General features: G+C 38.2%; 1 protein-coding gene across 1 annotated transcript; it reads right to left on the bottom strand.

Moving 5' to 3' along the window:
• Positions 1-14,464: 14,464 nt before the first annotated feature.
• Positions 14,465-15,397, bottom strand: LOC128109481 (olfactory receptor 10J1-like). Its single transcript, XM_052736648.1, has one exon. The coding sequence runs from the start codon at positions 15,395-15,397 to the stop codon at positions 14,465-14,467; it is 933 nt and encodes a 310-aa protein (XP_052592608.1).
• Positions 15,398-23,934: the final 8,537 nt, after the last annotated feature.

The raw sequence follows: 23,934 nt of genomic DNA on the forward strand, positions 1-23,934 counted from the left end.
CAGTCCCTGCTGGGCGGTGGTGACACACACCTTTAATCCAGCACTGGGGAGACAGAGCCTGGCAGATCTCTGTGAGTTCAAGGCCAACCTGGTCTACAGAGTGAGATCCAGGAAAGGCACCAAAACTACACAGAGAAACCTTGTCTCGGAAAAAAAAAAAAAGGCTTTGGTCCTCTGGAACTGGAACAACAGGACATTATAAGATGCTATGTGGGTGCTGGGAACTGAACCTAAGTCCATGGTAAGAGTAGCAAGGACTATTAATCTCTGAGACATCTCTCTCCAGTCCCTTAAATAGTTCTCTTCATACAGAGAGATTAGTGCAGTTCTCTACCCTCACCAGAAAAGCTTCTTATTAATAGATGGTGATAAATACTGAGACCCACAACTGGTCAATTTGCAGAGAATAAGAGATTAAATGATCTGCCCTAAATGGGTACTTATGGACATATATATATATATATATATATATATATATATACATATATACATATATACATATATATATATATACATGTACACACAGAATGTATGTATATTGTACTCTCTCCCTATAGGCTCTGGGGTCATTGCAGAAGAGGGAGGGGGCAGAAAGATAACAGGATCTGGAGTTAATAGGGGACTGCTGTGAAATGGTGTGTTCTGAACATTACAGGGCAGAGGTATACATGAACCCATAACAGATGTTGGTTACATGCATAAGGCCTATACAGAATCAAGCCATCCATAATTGCAGCATGAATAAGGGAGGGGATCGTGAAGTCCCACTCTCAGCAAAGGAGCTAGGGGCAGTTTATAGCTACTTGGAGGAAAGACAGTCAGTTTTCTTTAGGAAAAGGCTGCCCATGCTGAAGCGAACATCTCTACACCCATGGTCATACTGGTCACAGCAGGTTTTGTTTGTTTGTTTGTTTGTTTTTTAAAATTACATGAAGTTGGCGGGTATAGGAGGAGTTAGAGGGGAGGGAATAGATGGTGGGTTTGTTAAAGAAATCATACATAAATGAAATCACCAAAAATATTTTAAACATCCTGAGTTCATATACTGGGAGTACCAACTTGAAAATAATGCCACAGGGTGTGTCACAATGCTCTCCCTTTCCATGTTGTCAACTTATTTCTAAGTTGCTAGTCCCTGTCACATGAAAAGCATATTTTACTGAACACCATTTGGAAACGTTCTGTGTTTATACTGTATGTGTGAACATGTGTCTCTATGTGACCTTTCTTTGTCATTCAAACACACTGCATTTTATCCACTGTCGTGTTACTTGCATTTTTCCTAAAGCAATATACTCTTGATGTCTTTATAAATCACTACCATAAGGTTTGTTGCACTAATTTGAAAATTTTCCTATCACAGCTTCTAACAATATCACACTTGACCTGACTTACCCTAACTATGAAGATCATAAGAAAGAATCACTGCTTGTTTGTAACTGTCCACTTCTTGGAGTATGTACCCATAAGATACACTGCTGAAATCAAAATTCCATGGCCAGTGATTCATATACTAAATACAATACATACCACCAAACAGAAACCAGAATAGGATGTATCTGCTTACACATTCAGGAACACTGAGGAAGTTCCTCATACATTTTTCCATTAATCTTGTATATCACTATGTCTTTAAAATTTTGCCATACTGATAAGCAAAGATGATATATTTCTTTTTTGAATTTTGATGTCTTGGTGAATGTACTCCTTATCATTTTATGTGCTTATTCACTTCTGTGCTTCGTTTATTATAAATGTCCATTTGCATATCTTGCTCATGTTTCATACTGTGTGTTATTTGTCCTTTTCTTAGAAGAGTTCTATGATAAGAAAATATGTCCTTTATTATACATGTTGCAAATATTTTTCTTCCATTTGTCATCTTTACTGGGTTTATGGATTTGAAAATTTGTCAGTATTGTATTTATGTATTTATCTCTTGACATCAGACTTTATTTCTTTTGCATTTTGATTAGTGCTTAACAGGGCCCTCCTAACTCCAAGATTAGTTTTTAAAGCCACACATGCTGCCTTCTCCACTTTTTATTCTCTAATATTTGATTTATCTGAAATTTAATTGGTTGTGAGCAACAAAGTTAAGTGAACTCTTTAAAACCAAATTGATATAACTTTTTTTTTGGTTCTCAACATCATATGGAAAAGTAAATATTACTCATACTTTTACTACCTTATGTTTCTGTATATTAGATGTTCCTCACATTATTCTTCTTTAGAATTTCTTTTCATTAGTTTCTCATTGTACTCCCAGGAATTTAAGGAGACTCATCATCTCAAATGGCAAAAAAAATGAAGCTTTCTTCAATGCAAGATTTAAAATTACTTATCTACTATTGTAAGTCTGAGTAGAGTTTGAAGATTTTTTTTATGAAGAAAGTGCATATTTCTTATTCTTATGGGTTTTAGTTGGTTCAGATTTTATGAGATGAGGTCTCATTCACTCTGTATTCCAAGGCTGGCCTTGAACTTGCAGCAATCCTTCAGCTTCTGCCTTTTGAGTACTGAGACTATAGATCTGAGTCACCATGTTTGGCTAGTCCCATGCATTGACCTGTTATATCATGTCATCTCTTTCCTGCTCATTCCCTATGGCACCCACACCTAAGTGATAGCTCGCCTTGCAATGTCCTTCCTTCTATATTTGTGTCTGCTTTTTGTCCCTTTCAGCATCTCTTCTGCCCCTGACGTTTTCTCCTTCCCTGTTTAAATCCAGTAGGCTCTCATTCTCAAGGTTGCCTTGCACTTACCTTTGATTTCTGTGCCCCTGTTTACCAACTGCAATACCAACTTTCGTTAAATCAAATTTTATTCTTGCATAGAGCACCCATGTAGCTGAACTTAACTGGCAAGAAATAAAAACCTTAGATAATAACTGGTCTTAATTAAAATTCATGACATTTAACATTAAGTAGGTTATTGATGTTGCTGGGCAACCCGGCTATATTTCTTGCCTTTCATCCTCTTGCCTTCTTCAGTAGACAACTTTTTTTTTTATATTTTGTTAGGAATTCAAAGCAATTAAAAGAGATCTGTGTATTCTCATAATCATACTTACCTCATGTATGTATGAATCTCTGCTCCAATATTAAGCTTTCTGTACTTAACCCTATGAGTGAGCCCCCTGTATTTTTCTAGTGGAGCCATCTACTACATGGTTACCCATCACAACCCCTCAGTCATCCTTGTGTCTTTTGAGTCTTCAATTTATGTTAGATCATGTTCATTTATGTCATGGTTAGTTCTTGTTGTCAACTTGACACACTTGAGAAGATAGAATCTCGATTGAGGAATTGCCTCTACCAGACCGGCATGTGGGCACGAGGGTACAAATTTCTGTTCTAGTTTGCTTCTCTGTCACTAGGATAAAACAGTGACCGAAAGCAACTTGGGGAAGGAAAGGATTCATTTCGTCTTACAGGCTATAATCTGATATTAAGCAAAACCAAGGCAGGAACTTGAAACAGAAACCATGGAAGAATGCTTCTTACTGGCTTGCTTCCTCTATGTGGTAGGATGAGAGCCTCTCTGAAGAAAGTCCAGGAGACACCATTAATGCAGGTACAGCCTCGGTTGTAGTGGGAATTCCAGGGTTGTAGGAGTCCAGAAGAGAAGCAGAAGTTTGGCCCCACATGGCAGGATTGGGGACTCTGAAAAGGCCAGAAGACTGAGAAAGGGGCATCCTCAGTTACAGTGACCTTAACTAGCAATCAAGAAAATTCCCCACTGTTGCTGGTACCATTCCTGCTAGGTGAGCCTGGGCAGCACGGGAAAGGTAGCTGAACAAGCCAAGGGCAACGAGCCTGTAGCAACATTCCTTTACAGTTTCTGCTTTAAGTTCCTGCCTTGGCTATGCTTAATGGTGTGGACTGTAGCCTGTAAGCTGAAATGCACCCCGCCCATTTATTTTGGGCCAGTGTTTTTTCACAGCAAAGAGGAGACCAACTAGACCAATTTAGAAAGACATGCATACATGTGCTATAATTTCTCTAGTAAAACTTAGCAAAATCAATCATCCTTGACCCACATTCCTCTTCAGCTATAGGATAGTTGATTTGTTCCCTTTTACAGAAAAACTATATGAAGGAGTTTGGTTTCTTCAGTTTATCACCCCTATTCATTTTTTAGAAGTATAGTGTGTGTGATGTGTGTGTGTGTGTGTCTGTGTGAGATATCTGATATGATGTGTGTGATGTGGTGTGTGTGTGTGTGTCTGTGTGAGGTATCTGATATGATGTGTGTATGATGTATGGTATGTATGGTATGTGTGTGTGATGTGGTGTGTGTGTGTGTGCGTGTGTGATATGTGATATGTAGATGTGATGTGTAGTGTATATATAATGTGTGTGTGGTGTGTAATGTATGTGTGACGTGTGATATGGTGTGTATGTGTGTGTGTGTGTGTGTGTGTGTGTGTGTGTGTGTGTGTGTATGTGTGTGTGTTGTGTATGGACGAACACATGTATTTGGGGAGTTCTGCTGCTCTATCACTCTCCACTTTACTACTTTTTGAACCAGGGTCTCTTACTGAACTTCAATTTGGACTGGCAGCCAGCAAGCCCCACTGATCCTCCTGTCTCTGGTCCTCCCTACAAACTCCAAGGTTTCAGGAGCCTGCACCTGTGACTGGCCTTTTGAGTACGTGCTGAGTTCCAACTCACGTCCCCGAGCTTACACAGGAGAGTTCTTATTCACTGAGCTATCTTGAGTAAACTCAAATGCCCTATTCACTCCTGAATAGCTTTAACTGTGTCAATACATATTTTTCCCAAGTGACTAAACTTAGCCTTGTAGTTCTAAATTTAATGGTCAGTTCTAATTCACCATCCTTACCACTGGACAAAGTTGATCAAGTTTTCCCTCCGGAAAGCTCTGCTCAAGCAATGTCAGGAAAGATCTTTCTTGTTTCTCTTGCCTCCTCCCAGTGTTCTTCTCCCTCTTCTTTCCCTCAGTCTCTCGTTACTGAAGTTTCCCAACGTTCAGCCACAAACTACTTGTTTTTTTTTTCTTCTGAAATGACCTTCAACATCCCAGGCTGCCTTTGAACCCACAATATAGTTTAAGATTATCTTAAACTTCTGGTCCTCTTGCCTCCATCTCCTGAACATGCTGAGAATTCAGTCATGTACCACTACTCTCAGTGATACAGTGTGGGGAACCAAACCCAGGCCCAAGAGTTCCCAAGGGAAATAGATAATTACCTCCCTCAGCCTTGCTGAGAAAAACTTCTTTTTGCAGTGGGCAGTGCAGACACTCATAACTTGTCAATATGCTGGGAATAAATGATGCTTACTCCCAAACTGGATCCCTGTGTCTCACTCCTGCAAGACTTAGGAAACACCGTGGAAGAGGAGGGTGGAAATAATGTAAAAGCAGAAGGATGGAGAGGAGTGCTGTGAAAAGCTATGTTTTAAACATGGCAAGGTTGTTGCACTGATGAATCCCAGCAGCTATAGTTACCGTATACAATACTTACACAAGGATGAGCCAGTTAACGCTCCAGCAGGGATGGAGGAGGAGCCTATGAGGGCCTACCCTTCCTGGAAGAGCTATTGGCAGTTCATGGTTGCTGGGAGAAGGGGAATCATTTTCTTTTTCTTTTTTCTTTTTTTTTAACTTTTTATTTTTCTTCTTTTCATATTATTAAGAAGTTTCTGTTCATTTTACATACCAACCACAGATGCCCCTCTCCTCCCTCCTTCCGCCACCCCAAGTCTTCCCCTGCAACCCACCCTCCCTTCCAATCTCCTCCAAGGCAAGGCCTCCCATGGGGAGTCAGCAGAGCCTGGTACATTCAGTTGAGGCAGGTCCAAGCTCCTCCCCCTGCACCAAGACTGTGCAAGGTGTCCCATCATAGGCAATGGGCTCCAAAAAGCCCGCTCCTGCACCAGGGACAGATCCTGATCCCATTGCCAGGCGATTCCTTAAGCAGGTCAAGCTAAACAACTGTCTCGCTTATGCAGAGGGCCTAGTCCAGTCTCATGGAGACTCCACAGCTATTGGCCCACAGTTCACGAGTTCCCTCTAGTTTGGTTTGGTTGTCTCTGTACATTTCCTCATCATGACTTTGATGCCCCTTGCTCATAGAATCCCTCCTCTCTCTCTCTTTGACTGGACTCCTGGAGCTCGGCCTGGTGCTTGGCTGTGGATCTCTGCATCTGCTTCCATCAGTTACTGGATGGAGGCTCTATAATGACAGTTAGGATATTCATCAATCTGATTACTAGAGTATGCCAGTTCAGGCACCCTTTCCACTATTGCTGGTAGTCTAAAGTGAGGTCATCCTCATGGATTCCTGGGAACTTCCCTAGCACCCTGTTTCTCCCTGCTTCCATGTCTCCCTCTATCATGGTATCTTTTTCCTTGCCCTCCCACTCTGTTCCTGTTCCAGATCAACCATTCTGTTTCATTATGTTCTCATCTTCCACCCCCTACCCTCTATTGCCCCCCCCACCCACCCAGTTTGCTCATGGAGATCTCATCTATTCCCCTTCTCAGGGAAATCCATGCATCCCTCTTAGGAATTTCCTTGTTAGCTAGCTTCTCTGGGGTTGTGGGTTGTAGTCTGGTTGTCCTTTGCTTTACATCTAGTATCCACTTATGAGTGGGTACATACCATGTTTGTCCTTCTGAGTCTGGGTTACCTCCCTCAGGATGATATTTTCTAGTTCCATCCATTTGCCTGAAAATTTCATGACGCCGTTGTTTTATACTGCTGAGTAGTACTCCATTGTGTATATGTGCCACATTTTCTTTATCCATTCTTTGGTTGAGGGGCATCTAGGTTATTTCCAGTTCTGGCTATTACAAATAATGCTGCTATGAACGTAGTTGAGCATGTGTCCTTGTGGTATGATTCAGCATTCCTTGGGTATATGCCCAAGAGTGGTATAGCTGGTTCTTGAGGTAGATTGGGGGAATCATTGTCTACAGTGGCATAGCTACTGAGAAGTGGCCCATGTTCCCGTCTGTACATGCTTATGCAAGCAACTCTAACTCAACACGGCATGTCACTTGAAAAGAAAGACACGAAAAAAGGAAGCATATTTGTTGGGAAGAAGGGGTTCAACCATGGTGGGATGGGGAAAACATAGGGTAACGGGATTGATATGATCAAGATATAGTATATGCATTATGAAATGGTCAAATAATGAATGAAAAATATCAGTTGAAAAGACCAACAATCACATGGGCCATCATGAAGGAAGTAGACTTTATCTTGTGTAACGTGGGACTACATTAGGTAAGTTTAACTGGGGGAGAGGTATGATATGATTTTCATTTTTAAGAGATAACTGGCTGTTATACAAGATTTTGGTTGGAAAAGAAAAAGAGTAAACAAGGAGAGTACATGGGGAGTCCTGACAATGCCAGAGGGGACAAGCAGACCAAACTAACAGAAAATTCCTCAGAAGTTAAAGCATCGCTGGAACCATAGCTCACAGAAGAAGGACAAGAAAACCAGGTGACTATCTGCTAAAATAAAGCATTTACACAGTAGTCAGCATTTCCTAACATGACAGAAAAAGTATCCAGAATACATACAAACTGTATATCAACATCAGAAAACATCTAAACAACATGGAAGTCAAACAACACACTTCTTTAAAAAGTCCCATGGAAAAAACTTAAATACAAAAAAAAAAGGAATAAAAACAATGTGCACATACCTAAAACAGTGATACAGAAAGGAATTTACAATACTGAAATGAGTATTGTAGCAGGAAACAAATCCAGGAAATGAGTTGCTACACCAAGAAGGTAGAAATAAAGAAGGAAGGCAGGTTCCAACAAGAAAAAGGAGGAAGTGACCAAGATAGGAACAGAAGCAAAAAAACAAAACAAAAACAAACCTGGAAAAAAAAGAAATAAATTAATAGAAAAAGCATTTAAGAAAGATCTTGAAAAATAATCAATTAAGTTGATAAGTATAAAATATAATTGATAAGTATAAAACTGATAAAAATAAATTAAAAAAGACACAAATCAAAAGTACCATAAACAAGGAAGAAATATCTCCATCAGCTATGAAAAGATAATACAAAAATAGTTTGAGTAATGTTATGTTCATAATTTCAGCAGCTTGAAAGACAAACTAATTCATCAGAAAATTGTGTCTTGTGGCTTAGAGAAAAAGTATCTTCATCCGAATATCAGTAAAATAATAGAAAAATTATTATGTATCCAACAGTGCATAAAAAGAATTATAGACCATCTTGGATTTATTCCAGTAATACAAAGTTAGATCAATTTTCAAACATCAAGCATTGGTATTTGTCACATTAGCATTTTAAATAAGAAACTTTATGATTATGAAAGTGAATATAGAAAAATCATTTAACAAAACCCACCACTCATTTACAAGAAAAACTTTACAAAAGCTAGGAATATATGGTAATTACCTCGGCTTGATAGAGATCATATTTTAAAAAAACTATAGCTACCATTGTACATATTTAACATAATTGCAGAAATTCTAGCCCTTTGAATAAGGCAATGAAATGAAACAAAAAAATATAGATGAGAAAGGGAGAAAAACACCATCTCCATTTTCATATATGTTTATATGTATTTTTAAAAAAATCTCAGCATATCTATAGAAATAAGATACAACAAACTCCTGGTGTGACTAAATTAAGCAAAACTATAGCATATATTATCAAAACACAAAAACCAATTCAGTTTTGGCAGATCAGTAATAAGCATGATGAAATAAAATTTTTAAATGCAGTATCAGACAGATGCGGAGGCATATGCCTGTACTATCTGCATTTGGGATACTGAGGCAGAAAGTTCATGAGTATAAGACTAGCCTGAGATACATAGTGAATTCAAGACCATCCAGATCTACACAGAGGGGTTCTAATGCAACAACAGTCACAACAGACATACAAAAGAAAATCATTTATACTTTCTCCAAGGAAAATGAATTGTCTAAGTATACAGTTAACAAAACATGTATAAATATTACATGTGCTGAAATTTAGATAAAACTACATAATTGAAGGTAAATATTGTCTTCATGATCAGAAGACTCAAAACATTACTTGAGATTGCCTTTTCAGATTGATTTGTAGATTTGATGGAATTCCCAACTCAGTGAGACTTTTGTAGACATGGAAGAGCTTATTACAAAATGTGGATTTAAAAACCACAGGCCTTGTGCCAGCCAGAGTGTTTGGAGAAGGAATAGAAAAGTGAGAGGAATCATGTCACTTAACAGTTCTTGTTTAGTTCACAGAGAGAGGAACTAGTCGAAACCAGACTCCAGGCCACTGTAGCAATACAGACAGCCCAGAAGTTGATCCTCAGACTGCTGCTTGATTGACATATCACAAAGGTGCAAGCACACTACCATGAAAAATCTTTTAACAAACAGTTGGCTCAAAGCAATTGAGCATCTGTGAAGAAAAATTATTCTTCATCTACACTGCATGCCTTAAGTAAAATTAACAGAGGATGCAGCACAGATTACAGTGTAAAACTTTCACAACGAACATAATTTAAAGAAATGTGAAAGCTTTTGATTCCACAGGGACCTTAAACCAGTGGAAAATAATTTTTAATAATAACAAAGAATCAAAATGATTAGGTCAATCTCCTGTAAATTTATTTGTCAATGCAATGGACTCTCAGTAAATTGCCATCAGAATTTAGTTTGTATGATTCATGTTGTAAGTTGCACATGTTGCTTTTAAAATTTGTATGAAATGATATGAATAACAACCAAAAAACCCAAGAAGAAAAATGACAGCGTATAACTAAAATTTTAAAAGTTATGAGTGTAAATGCTATTGACCAATTGAATGAATACAGAAATGTGATCGAATTGAAATTTTATGACTATATTAAAATTCCCACAATATAAGTTGTTCCAGTTTGAAATGGGAAAAAAAAGAATGGTTTGTCATTGAAAATGTTATCATGAAAAGAAAAAGGTTGAATCCCAGGAAATGCCAGTATTTAAAGGCAAATAGGAATTACCATCAATAAGGAAATCAACTTGGTAAGGCTGAGTTTAACATGGCCATTATGCAGAGTGAGAACTTGGAATACACAGCTCTAAATGGGGAGTCTCTATCAAATTCCTCCTTTCGGGGCTCAGGGAACCCCAGAGAAGAGGAGGCAGAAAGAGTGTAAGAGCCAGAGGGGGATGAAGGACATGAGGAGAACAAGCCCCTCTAAATCAACTGAGGAAACCTCACATGAACTCACAGAGAATGAAGCAACAAGCACAGGGCAAGCATGGGTCTGTCCCAGGTCATATATATATATATATGCTTTCAGTTTAGTATTTTTGTGACCCCTGAAAGTATTAATGAGTGGGTCTCTGATGCTTGTGACCACTTTGGGCTCTTTTCCTTCTGTTGGTTTCCCTTGTCCAACTTTGATATGAGGGTTCTTTATTTTATCTTATTATATTTTATTTTGTTGCATTTGGTTATCTCTTAGAAGCCTGTTCTATCCTAATGAGAGACAGAAAGGGGAAAGATCCAGATGGGAGAGGGAAGTGGGGAGGAGCTGGGAGGAGTGAAGGAAGGGGAAATTGTAACCAAAATATATTTTTTTAAAAAAAGGAAAAAAAAAAAGAAGTACTTAGACAATTATATATATTTTCTGGATAAAAAGAGAATCTACTTGAGATAGCAGGAGGAGAGGAATTAAACTGCCCACTGTGAGCTTAACTTGCCCCTTCAGAGAAAAGTAAGGAAGCAAGGGGCAGGTGGCCATCATGTCTACTGTATATTAGGTATTTCTAGACTAACTCCCTTCTTCAAGAAATAAGGCCTCTCCTAATGTGCAGGTCTAATCAACAACTCTGAAAAGACAGTCATCCTTTCAAATGTCATAAAAACGCATCAGGCCCTACATGTACTTGAATAATGCTTGGAAAACCAGATAAAAGCACAGTTTCTGGAATGTGCCCATGGATAGACAGAATGCTCTTTTTCCAGCTTTGATTGACAAATTCAAATATGTAAAAATATACATTGTCAACACCATAATCCCCAGCTTCTCCATTCTCCCTCCAATTCCCATTTCCTACTTGATCCTTACAGTTCCCCACCTCCCACTTGTATCTTTTGTTGTTTTGTTATTGGTACTCACTGATTTGGGGCCCTGTATTTTAACAGTTTTTTCTTACTACTTTTTCTTTTTTAGCAAGAAAATAAATCTCTGTCAACCCAATAGATGTATTGGTCATTGGAGCTAGACCTGTGCAGAAACAGGGAAAGGCCCTCTTTCTAACTAGGAAGATGGAAAATTTCACCCTACATATCAGATGTAGATGTAGCTGGCAGACAGGATTAACCTCCAGTAAGGGAGATTTGAACTCCATTCTGATGGAGACTTGTGTACTATTGGAGAGCTATACTTTTAAAATGGGATTTTCTATTTGAGGGCGATAAGATTAAGACAGGAGCTTTTTTCCTGAAGGTTCCAAATGAGAAGTAAATGATTTCTGAATTTCCAAAGAAACAAACTCTAGGCAGAAACCTTGTGGGTGGTAATCTAATGCTTCTCCTCTTTTTCCAATTGTTATTGTTATTCTACATTATTCTAGGAGGTGTTATTTGTCCTGGGGAAGAGCCAGAATAAGCCATAGGGGAAGTCAACTGCATTTAAAAAAGACTTTTAAAAACTTATAAAATAAATATTTTTATTGAAAACTGAAAGAGCTTTTAAGTTTAGCAGACTTTTCTAGAGGGGAAATCCTCCTGTAGTTTGGAGAGAATGATTTTGAATATCAAAATCTGAGCACTAAAATATTCTATATGTGAAAAACATAATGTGAGTATGTGTAGCTGGAAGATTTCCTGTGTCCTGCCTGGCCTGAGGTCAGGACAAATCTCTCACCCACAGTCCCGCTGCCTTTTATAAAGTAATCACACAGAAGCTTAATATTATTTATAACAGCTCGTCCATTAGCTCAGGCTTACTACTCACTAGCTCTTACACTTAAACTCAGCTCATTTCTGTTAATCTATATTTTGCCATGTGTTCTGTGGTTTTACCTGTGTGCCATTACCTGCTGCTCCCTGGACAGCAGACTGGTATCTCTTCACTCAGCCTTTCTCTTCCCAGAATTCTCCTTGTTTGCTTATCCCGCCTATATTTCCGCCTGGCTACTGGCCAATCAGCATTGTATTTTTCAACAGATTAGAGCAACACATTCACAGCATACAGAGCAGCATCACCCATCAAGTATGTAGCTGAGAAGAATTTGGAGTTTTCTGTTTGAATAAAGACACACAACCTTTGGCAAAGACAGCATTGCAGTCAGTGGGATACTGAAGGAGACAGACTCTTGGTCCTGCCACCAGCTAAACCTTGATGCCCTCATCAAGGACAGAAAGGTGTCAGTGCATCAGGGAAGTGTGAATGTTCCTCACATTCCAGAGAAGCCTCTCAGAAAGGCTTGAATCCTGGCAGGGGGAGAGGGATAAGTAAGTGAGGTGTTTGGGGCCTGGTTTGAGGATACCAAATTGACTCCATTCACTACATCATCGGACCAAATACAGCTGAACAGTCTAAGACTATAAAAGGGTAATGGAGAGATGGTGGACACAGAATGGCCCCAGGCTGTCCACAAGCAAGACATGAAGTGCAAGAATCACACTGATGAAAGACCACGGAAATACCAAAGTCCTCTCAATGCATGACACTAAGGTTGACTGTGGGTCATGTATCTTCCTGGAATCTAATAAGTGGAGGTAGACAAGAGCATTGTCGAGGGTTCTTTTCCTCCAGGCTAGGAAATGTGGCCCAGAACTGGATTCACTACAGGGCATTGTGAGAAAAATTAGAAAGAAAGCAAAGAGCAGAGCCTCAAATTCATTTTTTACTCAGCCTAGATTACTCATCATTGACTAACTGGGTTTACATGAAAAATCTAGGTAATTTTTCCTCCATCAGGAGTATTAGGGATTCTGAATGAAAAGGCAGACAGAAAGGGGAACTTTCTTTGATTTATTTCCCTGCATACATGGTGTATCACATGCACATATTTTATTTGATATTTCTGTATTTTGACAACATTTTACAAAGAGAATAATGTATACTCATGTATTCTTTGTAGTTATTGAAGTTAATTTCTCAATATAATAAAATACTTTGATTTGCTCAATAATTATGCCCTCCAATTACTGTTTTATTCATCATTTATTTCTTCCCACAAATTGAATCTAAAATTTACCCCCATTGTTCTCTTTTTTCATTTTTTGAGGTAAGGAAGAGTAAATAGTCTGTTATTATTTCATGTCTAACTCAGTTTAATTGAATTTTACAGGAGTCTTCATGTCAGAATTCCTTACTATTTACAATTGCTCAGTTTTTCAGCACTAATGGAATCATCTAATTTATTTCACAAAGGAGCTGTCCTGGCTGGAATTTCCACCAAATTCCTTTTCCTTGCCCTGATAACTTGGCTTACAAATACAAGAAGGAGGCTCCATTAGAAGGACTTTTGCTAAATTCCTTCTGCCCCTCTAACCCTCCTCACCATGGCATCGCACACTTTGACTCAACTCTCAGGAAGTTCTCAGAAGATTTCTCCCTAACCTATCCTTCTTCACTAATTTCAGAGAATTCTCAGCGATCCTCTCCCTCAAGAGCCCCCTCTTCCTTTCTGAGACTTAAAACAATTACTTTTCTATGAAGGATGTTTTATTAATAGCCCCCCAAATCCCCTCTCCACCATCTGACTTCTCATCAATAAGAAGCAAAGAATAGACCAGGTCACTTGCATTCAGATGAAATGGCCAGACTCCCATGGCTATCCTATGTTGATTAGAAAGGTTTTCCATTTAATGTTCCCTTTCCTCTATACTGCCTCTCCTTATTCCCCCTACATCAGGAGTTCTACCTGTTGCAGATAGTAATTGTGGAGTTCCTTTGGAGGTTCATGTGTGGCTGCTTGAAGATAATTTGTCTGGAAAGTTTTAGCTCATTCCAAATTCATTTCTTAAAAGATCTCTTTAGTTTTTCATTGCTTATCTTATTAAAACACAAGGCAGTTAGACATCTGTATGTATCCTTCCTATTCACCACTTGCTCAAACATCTATCTAATTTATATTAAGAGAATATTCCATTGAGTAATGTTTAATGTGTTGTTTATAATTCAGCAAGAAATAGATTGGTCCCTTTAAATTTAAGCTCAAAATGAACATAAGATCATACTTTGACCTCATAATTATCTTCTGGAGTAGGGCCAATGGCTGTCTGTGCACAGGTCTTGCAAATGACCTGTGTTTTTATTATGTTAACAAAGACAGTAAAGAAATGTAACACAATTATTAGAGGCTGGCTCACAGCTCTTCTTTAGTCCTGGCCTTGACCCTTACTATGACATATGAGACTTCTAATCACATGAGATCCTGGCTTTATAACTTTACGTATCATGTTCCATATGAAAAAGATAAAATTATTAGGACATAAATTCGCAACTATGATAGGGATTTCCTACCCAATACTTTCCGAAGAGCATCCTGGACTTCTTTGTTTCTCAGACTATACACAACAGGGTTTAGTAGAGGTGTTATAACAGTGTAAGTCACTGAGATCAGCTGGTCCTGGTCTCTGGTGTTCTCTGACTTGGGTTTGAAGTAGACAATGGAGGCACAACCATAGTGGATCACTACCACAGTGAGGTGGGAGCTGCAGGTGGCGAAAGTTTTCTTCCAGCCATCAGCTGAGGCAATCTTGAGAATGGTGGAAATAATGAGGACATAGGAAATGAATAGGAAAGTGGCAGGTGCTGTGATTACCAGGAGGGTAAGAGCTAATGTCAAGATGTCATTGATGACTGGCACTGCACAGGCCAGATTCAAAACAGGTCGGACGTCACAGAAGAAATGTTCAATCAGTGAGTGGCAAAAGGGCAGCCTGAAAATGGACATCACCTGAACTAGTGAAAGAAAGAACCCTGTGGCACAAATTGAAGATGCCAGAATGATACACACCCTCCAATTCATGACGATGCTATAACGAAGTGGGTTGCAGATGGCCACATAGCGATCATAACCCATGGCTGCTAGCAGGAGACAGTTGTTGATTCCAAATCCAAGGAAGAAAAAGAGCTGTGTCCCACATCCCTCCAGGGAGATGGTTTGGCTCAAACCCACAAGGCTACCAAGCATTCGTGGGATGATGACCAGGGAATAGAAAGTCTCTGAACTGGAGAGAACACTTAAGAAGAAATACATGGGGGTGTGAAGGTGGTGGTCAATACGGATAATGGTCACAATGATGACATTGCCAGCCAGAGTCAGGATGTATAGGGCAAGGAAGACAACAAATAGTATGAGTTGGTATTCTTGGAAATTGGAGAAACCTTGGAAAACAAACTCTCTTACCCCTGTGAAGTTGGCTCTCTTCATTTCAGATCTGAAAGATAAAGAGAAGGTAAACACTATGTCTTAGTGTCAGAGATGACTCTGAGTACACTGCAGAGTAAAGATCCTATACAGCAGAGTCATGTACATCCTCCATGGATGGAGTTGTATGGAAGTTCAATTCATAAAGTCCTTATCTCCAAAGCATGGCTCCCTAAATCCAATCACTATAACTTACATTTTAAAATATATACAAGCAAGAGCCAGGCATGGTGGCATGTGCTTTTAAAAAGTTACTTGGATTTTATTGAAAATAGATTCTTCTCTCATATAATACATCCTGACTACAGTTTCCCTTTCTTCTACTCCTACCTGCTCCCTCCAACCCCCTTGTCTCTCAGATCCACCCATCTCTGTTTCCTCTTCAGAAAAGAGCAGGCCTCTGTGAGACGACAGCCAAACAGGACACAACAAGATACAGGAAATCAAGGCAAAAATCCTCATATTGAGGCTGGATAAGGCAACCCAATAGGAGAAAAAATGTCCTAAGGGCTGGCAAAAGAATCAGAGGTACATCTACTCCACTGTTAAGAGTCCCAGGGAAACACCAACCTACCAGCTATAACATATATGCAGAGGACTTGGTGCAGACCCACATAGGCCTCATGCTTGCCTCAGTCTCTGTGAGCCCACACAAGTCCTGCTTAGTGGATTCTTTTGGCCATGTTCTCCTGGCAGCTTCTACCCACTATGATCCCTATAATCTTTCCACACCCTCTTTTGTGGGGTTAGGACTTCCAATTTAGACTCTCTCTCTTCATCAGGTTTGGCTGTGGGTCTTGAACTCACTCCCATCTTCTGCCTCTCTGATGGGGCCATGTGCTTGTAATCCCAGAATTGGGAAGGTAGAGACAGGAAGATCCTTGGGGATCACAGCCAATCAGATTAGCCTCAATTAGTTCCAATCCAATGAGAGCCTCTGTTAGAAAATTTAAAAAAATAAACAAATCAAAGTAGATGACATCTAGGGAGCAGCTGAGATTGGCATCTGGCCTCCATGCAGGCACACACATACACACATGCCTGCACATAATGTGTACTTTAACATACAAGAGCACACACACCCAAATAAAATTAAAAACAAAACAAGGCTGGCAGTGTTGGTGCACACCTTTAATTCCAGCACTTGAGAGACAGAGGAAGGCAGATCTCTGAGTTGGAAGCCAACCTGGTCTCTAGAGGATGTTCCAGGACAGCCAGGGCTACACAGAGAAACCCTGTCTTGAAAACAAAAACAAAATAAATAAAAAATGACCAACTCATTCTTTCATAAATGATAGAATGAGTCATTGGACTACAACTAAAGATATAATTTAATTAGTTTTACTCAAGAACCTGATTTAAAGCATTCTGATCAAGTACATGTTGGTTCTTTTTAGAAATTATAGAAATAATTGCCTATATTCCATGAAATTGATATCGAAAATTTTCTTAAAATTAAGTTATCTTTAAAAAGATAACGACATTCTTAGTAGAGTATAATCAAATTAGAAAATTTAAAAAAATAGCTTAAAAAAGTCTATGTTTGGAATTCTAACCCATGGTTACAAGAGCTCATCATGATAACTGGGAACTATTTAGAACCAAATAGTAATAAAATAATATTATACCAAAACATATGTGATATTCATAGAAGATTATTAGAGTTAAATTTGTACTTTAAGATGTTTATTTTTAAAAGAGGCTAATACTAACCAGTAGAATGTCCCATCTCATTAAATTATAAAATAATAAAGACAAAAAGTAGAAAGAAAAATAATAGGAATTGGATGGTACTAACATAAAAGAAGAATAAAATGATAAGGCATATAAAGGTAAATTTTTATAAGTTTGAATGTAGGATGCTAGTGAAATTGATCAAGAAAATAAGAGAAGACATGAATAAACTTTCATAACAATCAATAAAAGAACATAAGTAGGGAAGATTCAGAGTAAAAAGAATAAAAGTAGCTTCACAATTTTATTTCAATGTATTTTTAGTAAAATGAAATGGTTATACTCCTAGGAATAAATTAGTTACCAATATACAATATTTAATTGAGAAAACTTGTACCTGGCACCATTGTTGAGCCAACAACCTGTGGATAGACAGGTTCTAAGTCCCAGGGGAGGACTTACAACAATTATTCATATATATCTATATATATAGATATATATATTTCTATATATAGAGAGATATATCTATATATACAGATATATATAACTGAATCCTAATGTCTTATTCTTATAGTCATAGATGAATGCATATCTCAACCCTCATCAGACAACTGTCTATTCGAAGTAGATGGTAATTCACACAGATATGTACATCTGGCTGAGGTTTAGAATAAGCTCATAGAATGCTCATCTATATCACCTCCCAAGGCCCAGGAATCATTGTAGCAGAAAAGGCAGAAAGTCTGTAAAAGCCAGAGGTGGTCAGTGAACACAGGGAAACAGTGTCCTCCAGACACAACAGGACAGCTGCACATAAGAAGTCAGAGCAATTGTTACATGCACAATCCTTGTACAATCTCAGACCAAATCTCAACACAGAAAAAGGAGGTATATATGAAATTCCACCCAAGCAGAGGAGCTATTGGAAACTGATAGCTTCTTGAAGAAGAAGAGTCAGTTTTCTTTAAGACTTAATGCTGTCTCTGGTAAGTTGACCATAAATCAGTGGAAGGTCACACATCTAAGAATATAAGAGAAAAACAAATTGGACTTGATGGGTTAAAAAAGGATACAAATTTGTGTGGATATGGAAGAGGTATATCTGAAAGCAGATGGGGAGGGGTGACAATGATCAAAACATTGTGTGAACTTCTCAAGAATCAATTAGAAACAAATAAACCAAACCTCTGAGAAGCCCCATTTCTTGATCAAACTTAATTCTCAACTTGACACAGCCTAGAGTCATCTAAAGGAGAAACCTCAATTGAAGAATTGACCACATCAAGTTTGTCTTTGGGAGGCTGTCTAAATTAATGTAGGAAAGCCCAGCCCACAGAGGGCAACACCAATTCTCTGGTAAAAAAAAAAAAAAAAATATGCAATTAAAATTCAGGGCTGTGGAGCCCAGTCCCTGTGGATACATCTACACAACACTCTAGAACCCAAGGCTCACCCAAAGAGGGTGCAGATTAAGATTAGGGACTTTGCTATGAAATTTGTGTCCTTCATAATGTCAGAAGCTACACCCATAAAGTATCAACAACTTGACTGTCTAAACATGACATGAGTAAGGATGACACCAATGGACATGCCAGAATGGATGGCAGTGGGGCACAAGGCTTCAACCATACACTAAGAACCACAGACAAGGAAGGAATGCTGAAAGAGACAGATAGTCATCTCCAGAGGAGAGCATGTGAATTGGTGTCAAATAGTCAGCCCTGAAAACACCACAAAACTAACATGACACAGACTGACTAGGTTATATTTAGGAATATATATGCATGTAATAGCAATTAATGAGATTAAAAGGCCATGGATTTTAAGCAGAAGAGGAGAACCATATGGCAATATTTGGAAGCAGGAAAGAGAAGAGAGAAATGGCATGATTATACTGAAAATTTAAAAATAAATGAAAAATCCAATTAGTGAAAAATATAAGAAACTTAATTCAAAACATCAATATTAATAAAGTTGCAATGTTATAGCATCATAGATAACACTTTAAAGCCAATCTGCATCTGAAATATAGGCAAATTCTTGCATGAGATATTAACAAATTAAATCTATCAGTATATAAAATGGTTAAAGGGCAAAGTTTTGTTTTAGGATGGGAATTTGTTTAGAATTAGAAGATTCCAAATATTCGCTTCATCAAAAAAGAGTTTAAAGAGGTAAAGTCATATGATTTCCTTGAACTGCTACTAACACAGGTTTTAATTTTTTTCGATATTTGCACTTGAGAAGAACCTGTAGAAAGCTGAGAATAAAATTATTTTCTCTCAGCTGATAAAGACAGGCAGCAATCCTACAGTCAACATCATACTTGGTGCCAAGGTATTGAAGGGTTTGCTTCATGATTAAGAACAAGATAAACGTGATGGCTTTATCTACTTCTCTTCAACATTACATTGGATATTCTAACCATCCCAGTAAGGTAAGAAAAAGAAATTAAAGATTCAAAGATTGAAGAAGAAGAAATAAAACTGGCCTTTTTTTGCAGATTGCATTCATCGAAAATTCAATAGATGGTACTGACAAGTTATCAGAATTATTAAGAAACCTTAGCAAGCTTTTTGGCACAAAACTTATTATGTTAAACTTCCCTGTGTTTCTGTATTCAACAAAGTGGTACAAAATTAAATCTAGGAAACATATCATTTATCACCATTTCAAAAAATATCAAGTATTCACTATAAAGACCTTTATGGAGAAAATTTCAAAACCTTAATGAACCATTGTAAAGAAGTTTGAAATAAATGGTGATGTCTATGAATTCTAAGACAATGCTCCAATGGTTTCATCTAGTCCCAAATTGATCTATGGAGTCAATGCAGGTCACTCACATCTTAAGTTGGTTATTTTTAATTTGTTGAATTAACAACTAATGCTAATATGTGTGCACAAGATCAAAGTCCCAGGAGCATACAAAGAAAGGAGAGGATTTACCTTCAAACATCAGTCCTTATAGTAATGTTAGAGTAAGAAGTGGTACTGACACAGGGCAAGGCAATCACAGAGAGGGAAATAAAATGAGTGCTGAACGAGAATAAATATATATTACATCATAGGTGGGGATTTTAAAAATATCCTTATGGTTGGTCTGCCTACTGTTTTCTATTTATATATCCCTTTCATCATTTGTTTTTAACATTTTATTTATTCTTTGATTACTTTTGTCACATGTGATTGCAATTATTTGTTGACTTTCTTTTAAATTTTCCTTTTTTAAAATTGAAAATAGATTCTTCTCTCAGACAATACATCGCAACCACAGTTTACAATCCTTCCATTCCCAGCTTCTTTCCCCCACCTCCCCTCTTCCCCAGATCCATGCCCTTCTCTTTCCTCCTCAGAAAAGAACAGTCCTCTTAGAGAAAACAACCAAACAGGACAAAGCAAGATACAACAAGGCAAAAGCCATTATATCAAGTTTGTACAAGGCAGCCCAATAAGAGGAAAAAGTCCCAACACCATGCAAAAGATTCAGAGATAAACCCACTCCCATTATTAGGGGTCTGATTTTCAAATGAGCTCTTTGATTACTCATACATGTTTAGTTCCAGAACTATAGAACCAATCCAATATTTGACTTCTTTTAAGTTGTTGATAAATACTTGTTAAATGAACCAGTGCATGAGAGAATGTTTTTGAGCACTTTCTGCATGCAGGAAGAGATTCATCCTTCTGTTGGATGTCCATAGAAGCTCTACCTTGGGTACCCAGAGCCAGGAAACAGTAATTAGGTAAAAATCTAGACTTCAGAACTTCGAGGTGATGAGATTTAGAGCATGTGATTAGTACCTTTAGGGGCATTGCAGGCATAAGGAGTGTCTGAAGCAGCCAAGCAAAAGAAAAGCTGATACATAACAGACAGGAAGCAGTAATGTCTACAGCACTCATTAAGTGGAGAAATTGGAAAGCTGCCTGAGAAAACAGCCACAAAGGGATAGTATAGAGAAAGACAGACAGATGAAGCAAATGTTGGCTTACCACTTAAAATTCAGAAGGGACACACAAATGGATATAGATTTGGTTATCAGTCTTCAATCTATGTTTAGGTAAGCAGCTCCATTTAAAAAATGATAGAAGAAATGTTTAAGGACTTTTTCCTCAAAGAGCTTCCTTTATTCTTCATAAGTAGCTGCATGGTAGACATGTGAAGAAATAATTCCAAAAAGGACAAAAGAGTTGCCCAGTATCACAAATATGGCAGGGTAACTTTGAAGCCTGGATATCCTGACCTTTGCTACTGAAAAATCTAGGTACTGGAAGAAAAAATTCTGTCTCAGCTGAGGGACTGACAGATGGAATGCTGATGCCAGGAAGTGAATGCATTCACTTTATGAGAGTGGTTTTGGATGTGAGGATTTATTTATTTTCTTAGGGTTGGTTTGTATGTTCTCTCTGAAGAGTCACAGTCATGGACTTACAACACAGCTATTAATACCTGGTGTGAAAGAGAAGCTCAGGGAAGAATAGTGTTCCCTTTTGTCCTCTGCTCCAAGTGCATGTAGAATCCCTGAGGCAATATACTATATATTCACTCACACACACACACACACACACACACACACACACACACACACACACACACACACACATGCATGCACACATACGGCAAGCCCAATATATATATATTTTCTGGAAATAGTATCTAGATGCCAAGATTATGTTTCTGAAAAGATACTGAACAAGTCCCCTGACCCAGGACTGAACATAAAAAAAAAAAATGGAATCAAAGTAGCTTTTAGGTGGAAAAATTGTTAGAACTACAAATCTGACCCGTCAACTAGATATGGTTGAAGTAGTTAAAAACAAACTACAGTAACTAACATATGGTTAAAATGTGTTATCTGGTGTAGACAAGGCTACATGATGTTAATCTTGAAAATTATTCTGCAAGTGCACAAATCAATATTAATTTTTTGATAGAAAAATTAAGTCCTAGTGGGATAAACCACTTGCCAGACACACACATCTACTCACTGGCAAGGCAGGTGTGAGGCCCTGGAATGTATAAACGCAAATGTCAAATATTTCCACTGAAGAAAAATCCTGCAGGATGAATATTCAAGCAAGATGTTTGGGAAAGAAGAGAAGGAGTCACTGGCTGTAAGAACAATTCCTGACTCTCAACATTGCTGCCTCAAAAGACACGCAGACCCTTAGTAGCACATGACAAGTCTGGGATTACAAAGGCGGTCTTATTTACTGTCTTTGCCTTGACTTTCAGCAGATTCTTCCATTATTTAAAAGGAAACCCCCAAGAAGAGTATATTTCACTTTAGGTCTCCACCAGTCATCGTAAAAGTTATCAATAAAGTCTGAAACTTCAGTATCATTAAAATTGTCAGAAAGACAGAGCAGGAGATGGAAAAAAATCAGAAAATTTAAAAATCAATTCTCTTATTTTTTTTTAAATTTTATTTTGCATTCCAACAAGCACTTACTTCTTGAAAACTTGGGAAAGGAAATCATAGATATTTTCTTAGGAGCTGGAGTGCCTGCAATTGAAAACAGAAAGACCTGGGATGGGATGCTCCACGAGACCAGAATAGAAAAAGTTAAAAATGCCAAGGCAAGCGGGTAAGCATTTCTGGGGTGTCAGAAGGACTTTCATAGTGCAGTGATAAATTCCAGGCTAAAGCTTTGATTCTCTTGGCCTCAGAAGGTCTCTCAGCAGAGCAGAAACCTCTGGAAACTAAATTTAAGAATGCTGTCTGGGGTTTACCCAGAAAGAGAAACAGGCCTATCAAATCCAGTATTCTGAAGACTTCCCTTGAGAAATCATTCTAGGCACAGGGGGCACCTGAGAACTAGTGTGAGTCCCCATCCCAGGTGCCTCATTTAGGAATTTGGGCAATTAGTAGAGTAAAACTCTTTGTCTTTGGTTAGTGACTCACAGGAACAGCCTGTATCTTAGAAATTGGAACATGTTTTGTTAACAAACCAGTGAACCCAGAATAAACATGCCAAAGAAAGTAATTGTCTGTTATTCTATGTCTCAGGATGCTTTCCTCATTTATTGAATAAACAAATATAATTGAGCATCCACTTATGTGCCAGGAAGTATGTTGGCTGGGGATACTAGTGCAATAAAACCATTAATGGTGCTTTCTCCCATCGAGTTATCAAGCAGGGAAGCATAGCAAGCTGTAGTTAAGCCATGGCTATGTTTGCACAAGTGTGAAACAGGGCATCATCTAACCACATGCATTCCCTGTACAAACTGTTTGGTCACAAGACAATGCACTTGTGCCATTAGTAAAGGAGGTTCCCCTCCTTTATCCAGAGACAGTGCTCTCTAAGATTCATGGCTTTTGAAGTGGAATTGTGGGCTGAATTTAGGAGATGGTGTTGTTTAAAGTATACACAGGCGGGCAGATTTAAAGCTAAGAATACATACCACACGGGTATTACTAGAAGGAAAAAATAAATAATGGAAGAGAAAACATAGAAACCAAGTTGTGCTAATGTGCTTATATCTTTCAGTGTTTTTCTGAGTCATGAAGTTTAATGTGGAATTGAAGACAAATGTCAATCAACAACTAGATGAAGTTATGGAAGGGAATTTAAGGCAGGGGAAGAAATGATGTGAGAAAGAATTGATGAATTAACAGAAACCCCTTCCAAGATGTGAAACAACCCGAAATGTGCAAGGAGAACCTGAGGAAGAGATCACGTTGGAGTTAATGGGACTGAGGATGCACAAGGCTTTGCACAACTTCAGGCTTATTTTGAGCTAGTAAAGCTTCTAAGGAAGTGATGACTCAATCATATATCAACTTCTAATTGAAATCTGAGAAATGAAACCATGAACAGCAGGTTGGGACTCAGAAAGACAATTAGGGGACTACTGTGGT

The sequence above is a fragment of the Peromyscus californicus genome, unplaced genomic scaffold (genome assembly GCF_007827085.1).
Source record: "Peromyscus californicus insignis strain IS unplaced genomic scaffold, ASM782708v3 Scaffold_14__1_contigs__length_90479793_seg_2, whole genome shotgun sequence".
NCBI lineage: Eukaryota > Metazoa > Chordata > Mammalia > Rodentia > Cricetidae > Peromyscus > Peromyscus californicus.

Excerpts from the sequence above, each read along its gene's own strand:
- LOC128109481 (XM_052736648.1), bottom strand. The coding sequence starts at position 15,397 with ATGAAGAGAGCCAACTTCACAGGGGTAAGAGAGTTTGTTTTCCAAGGT.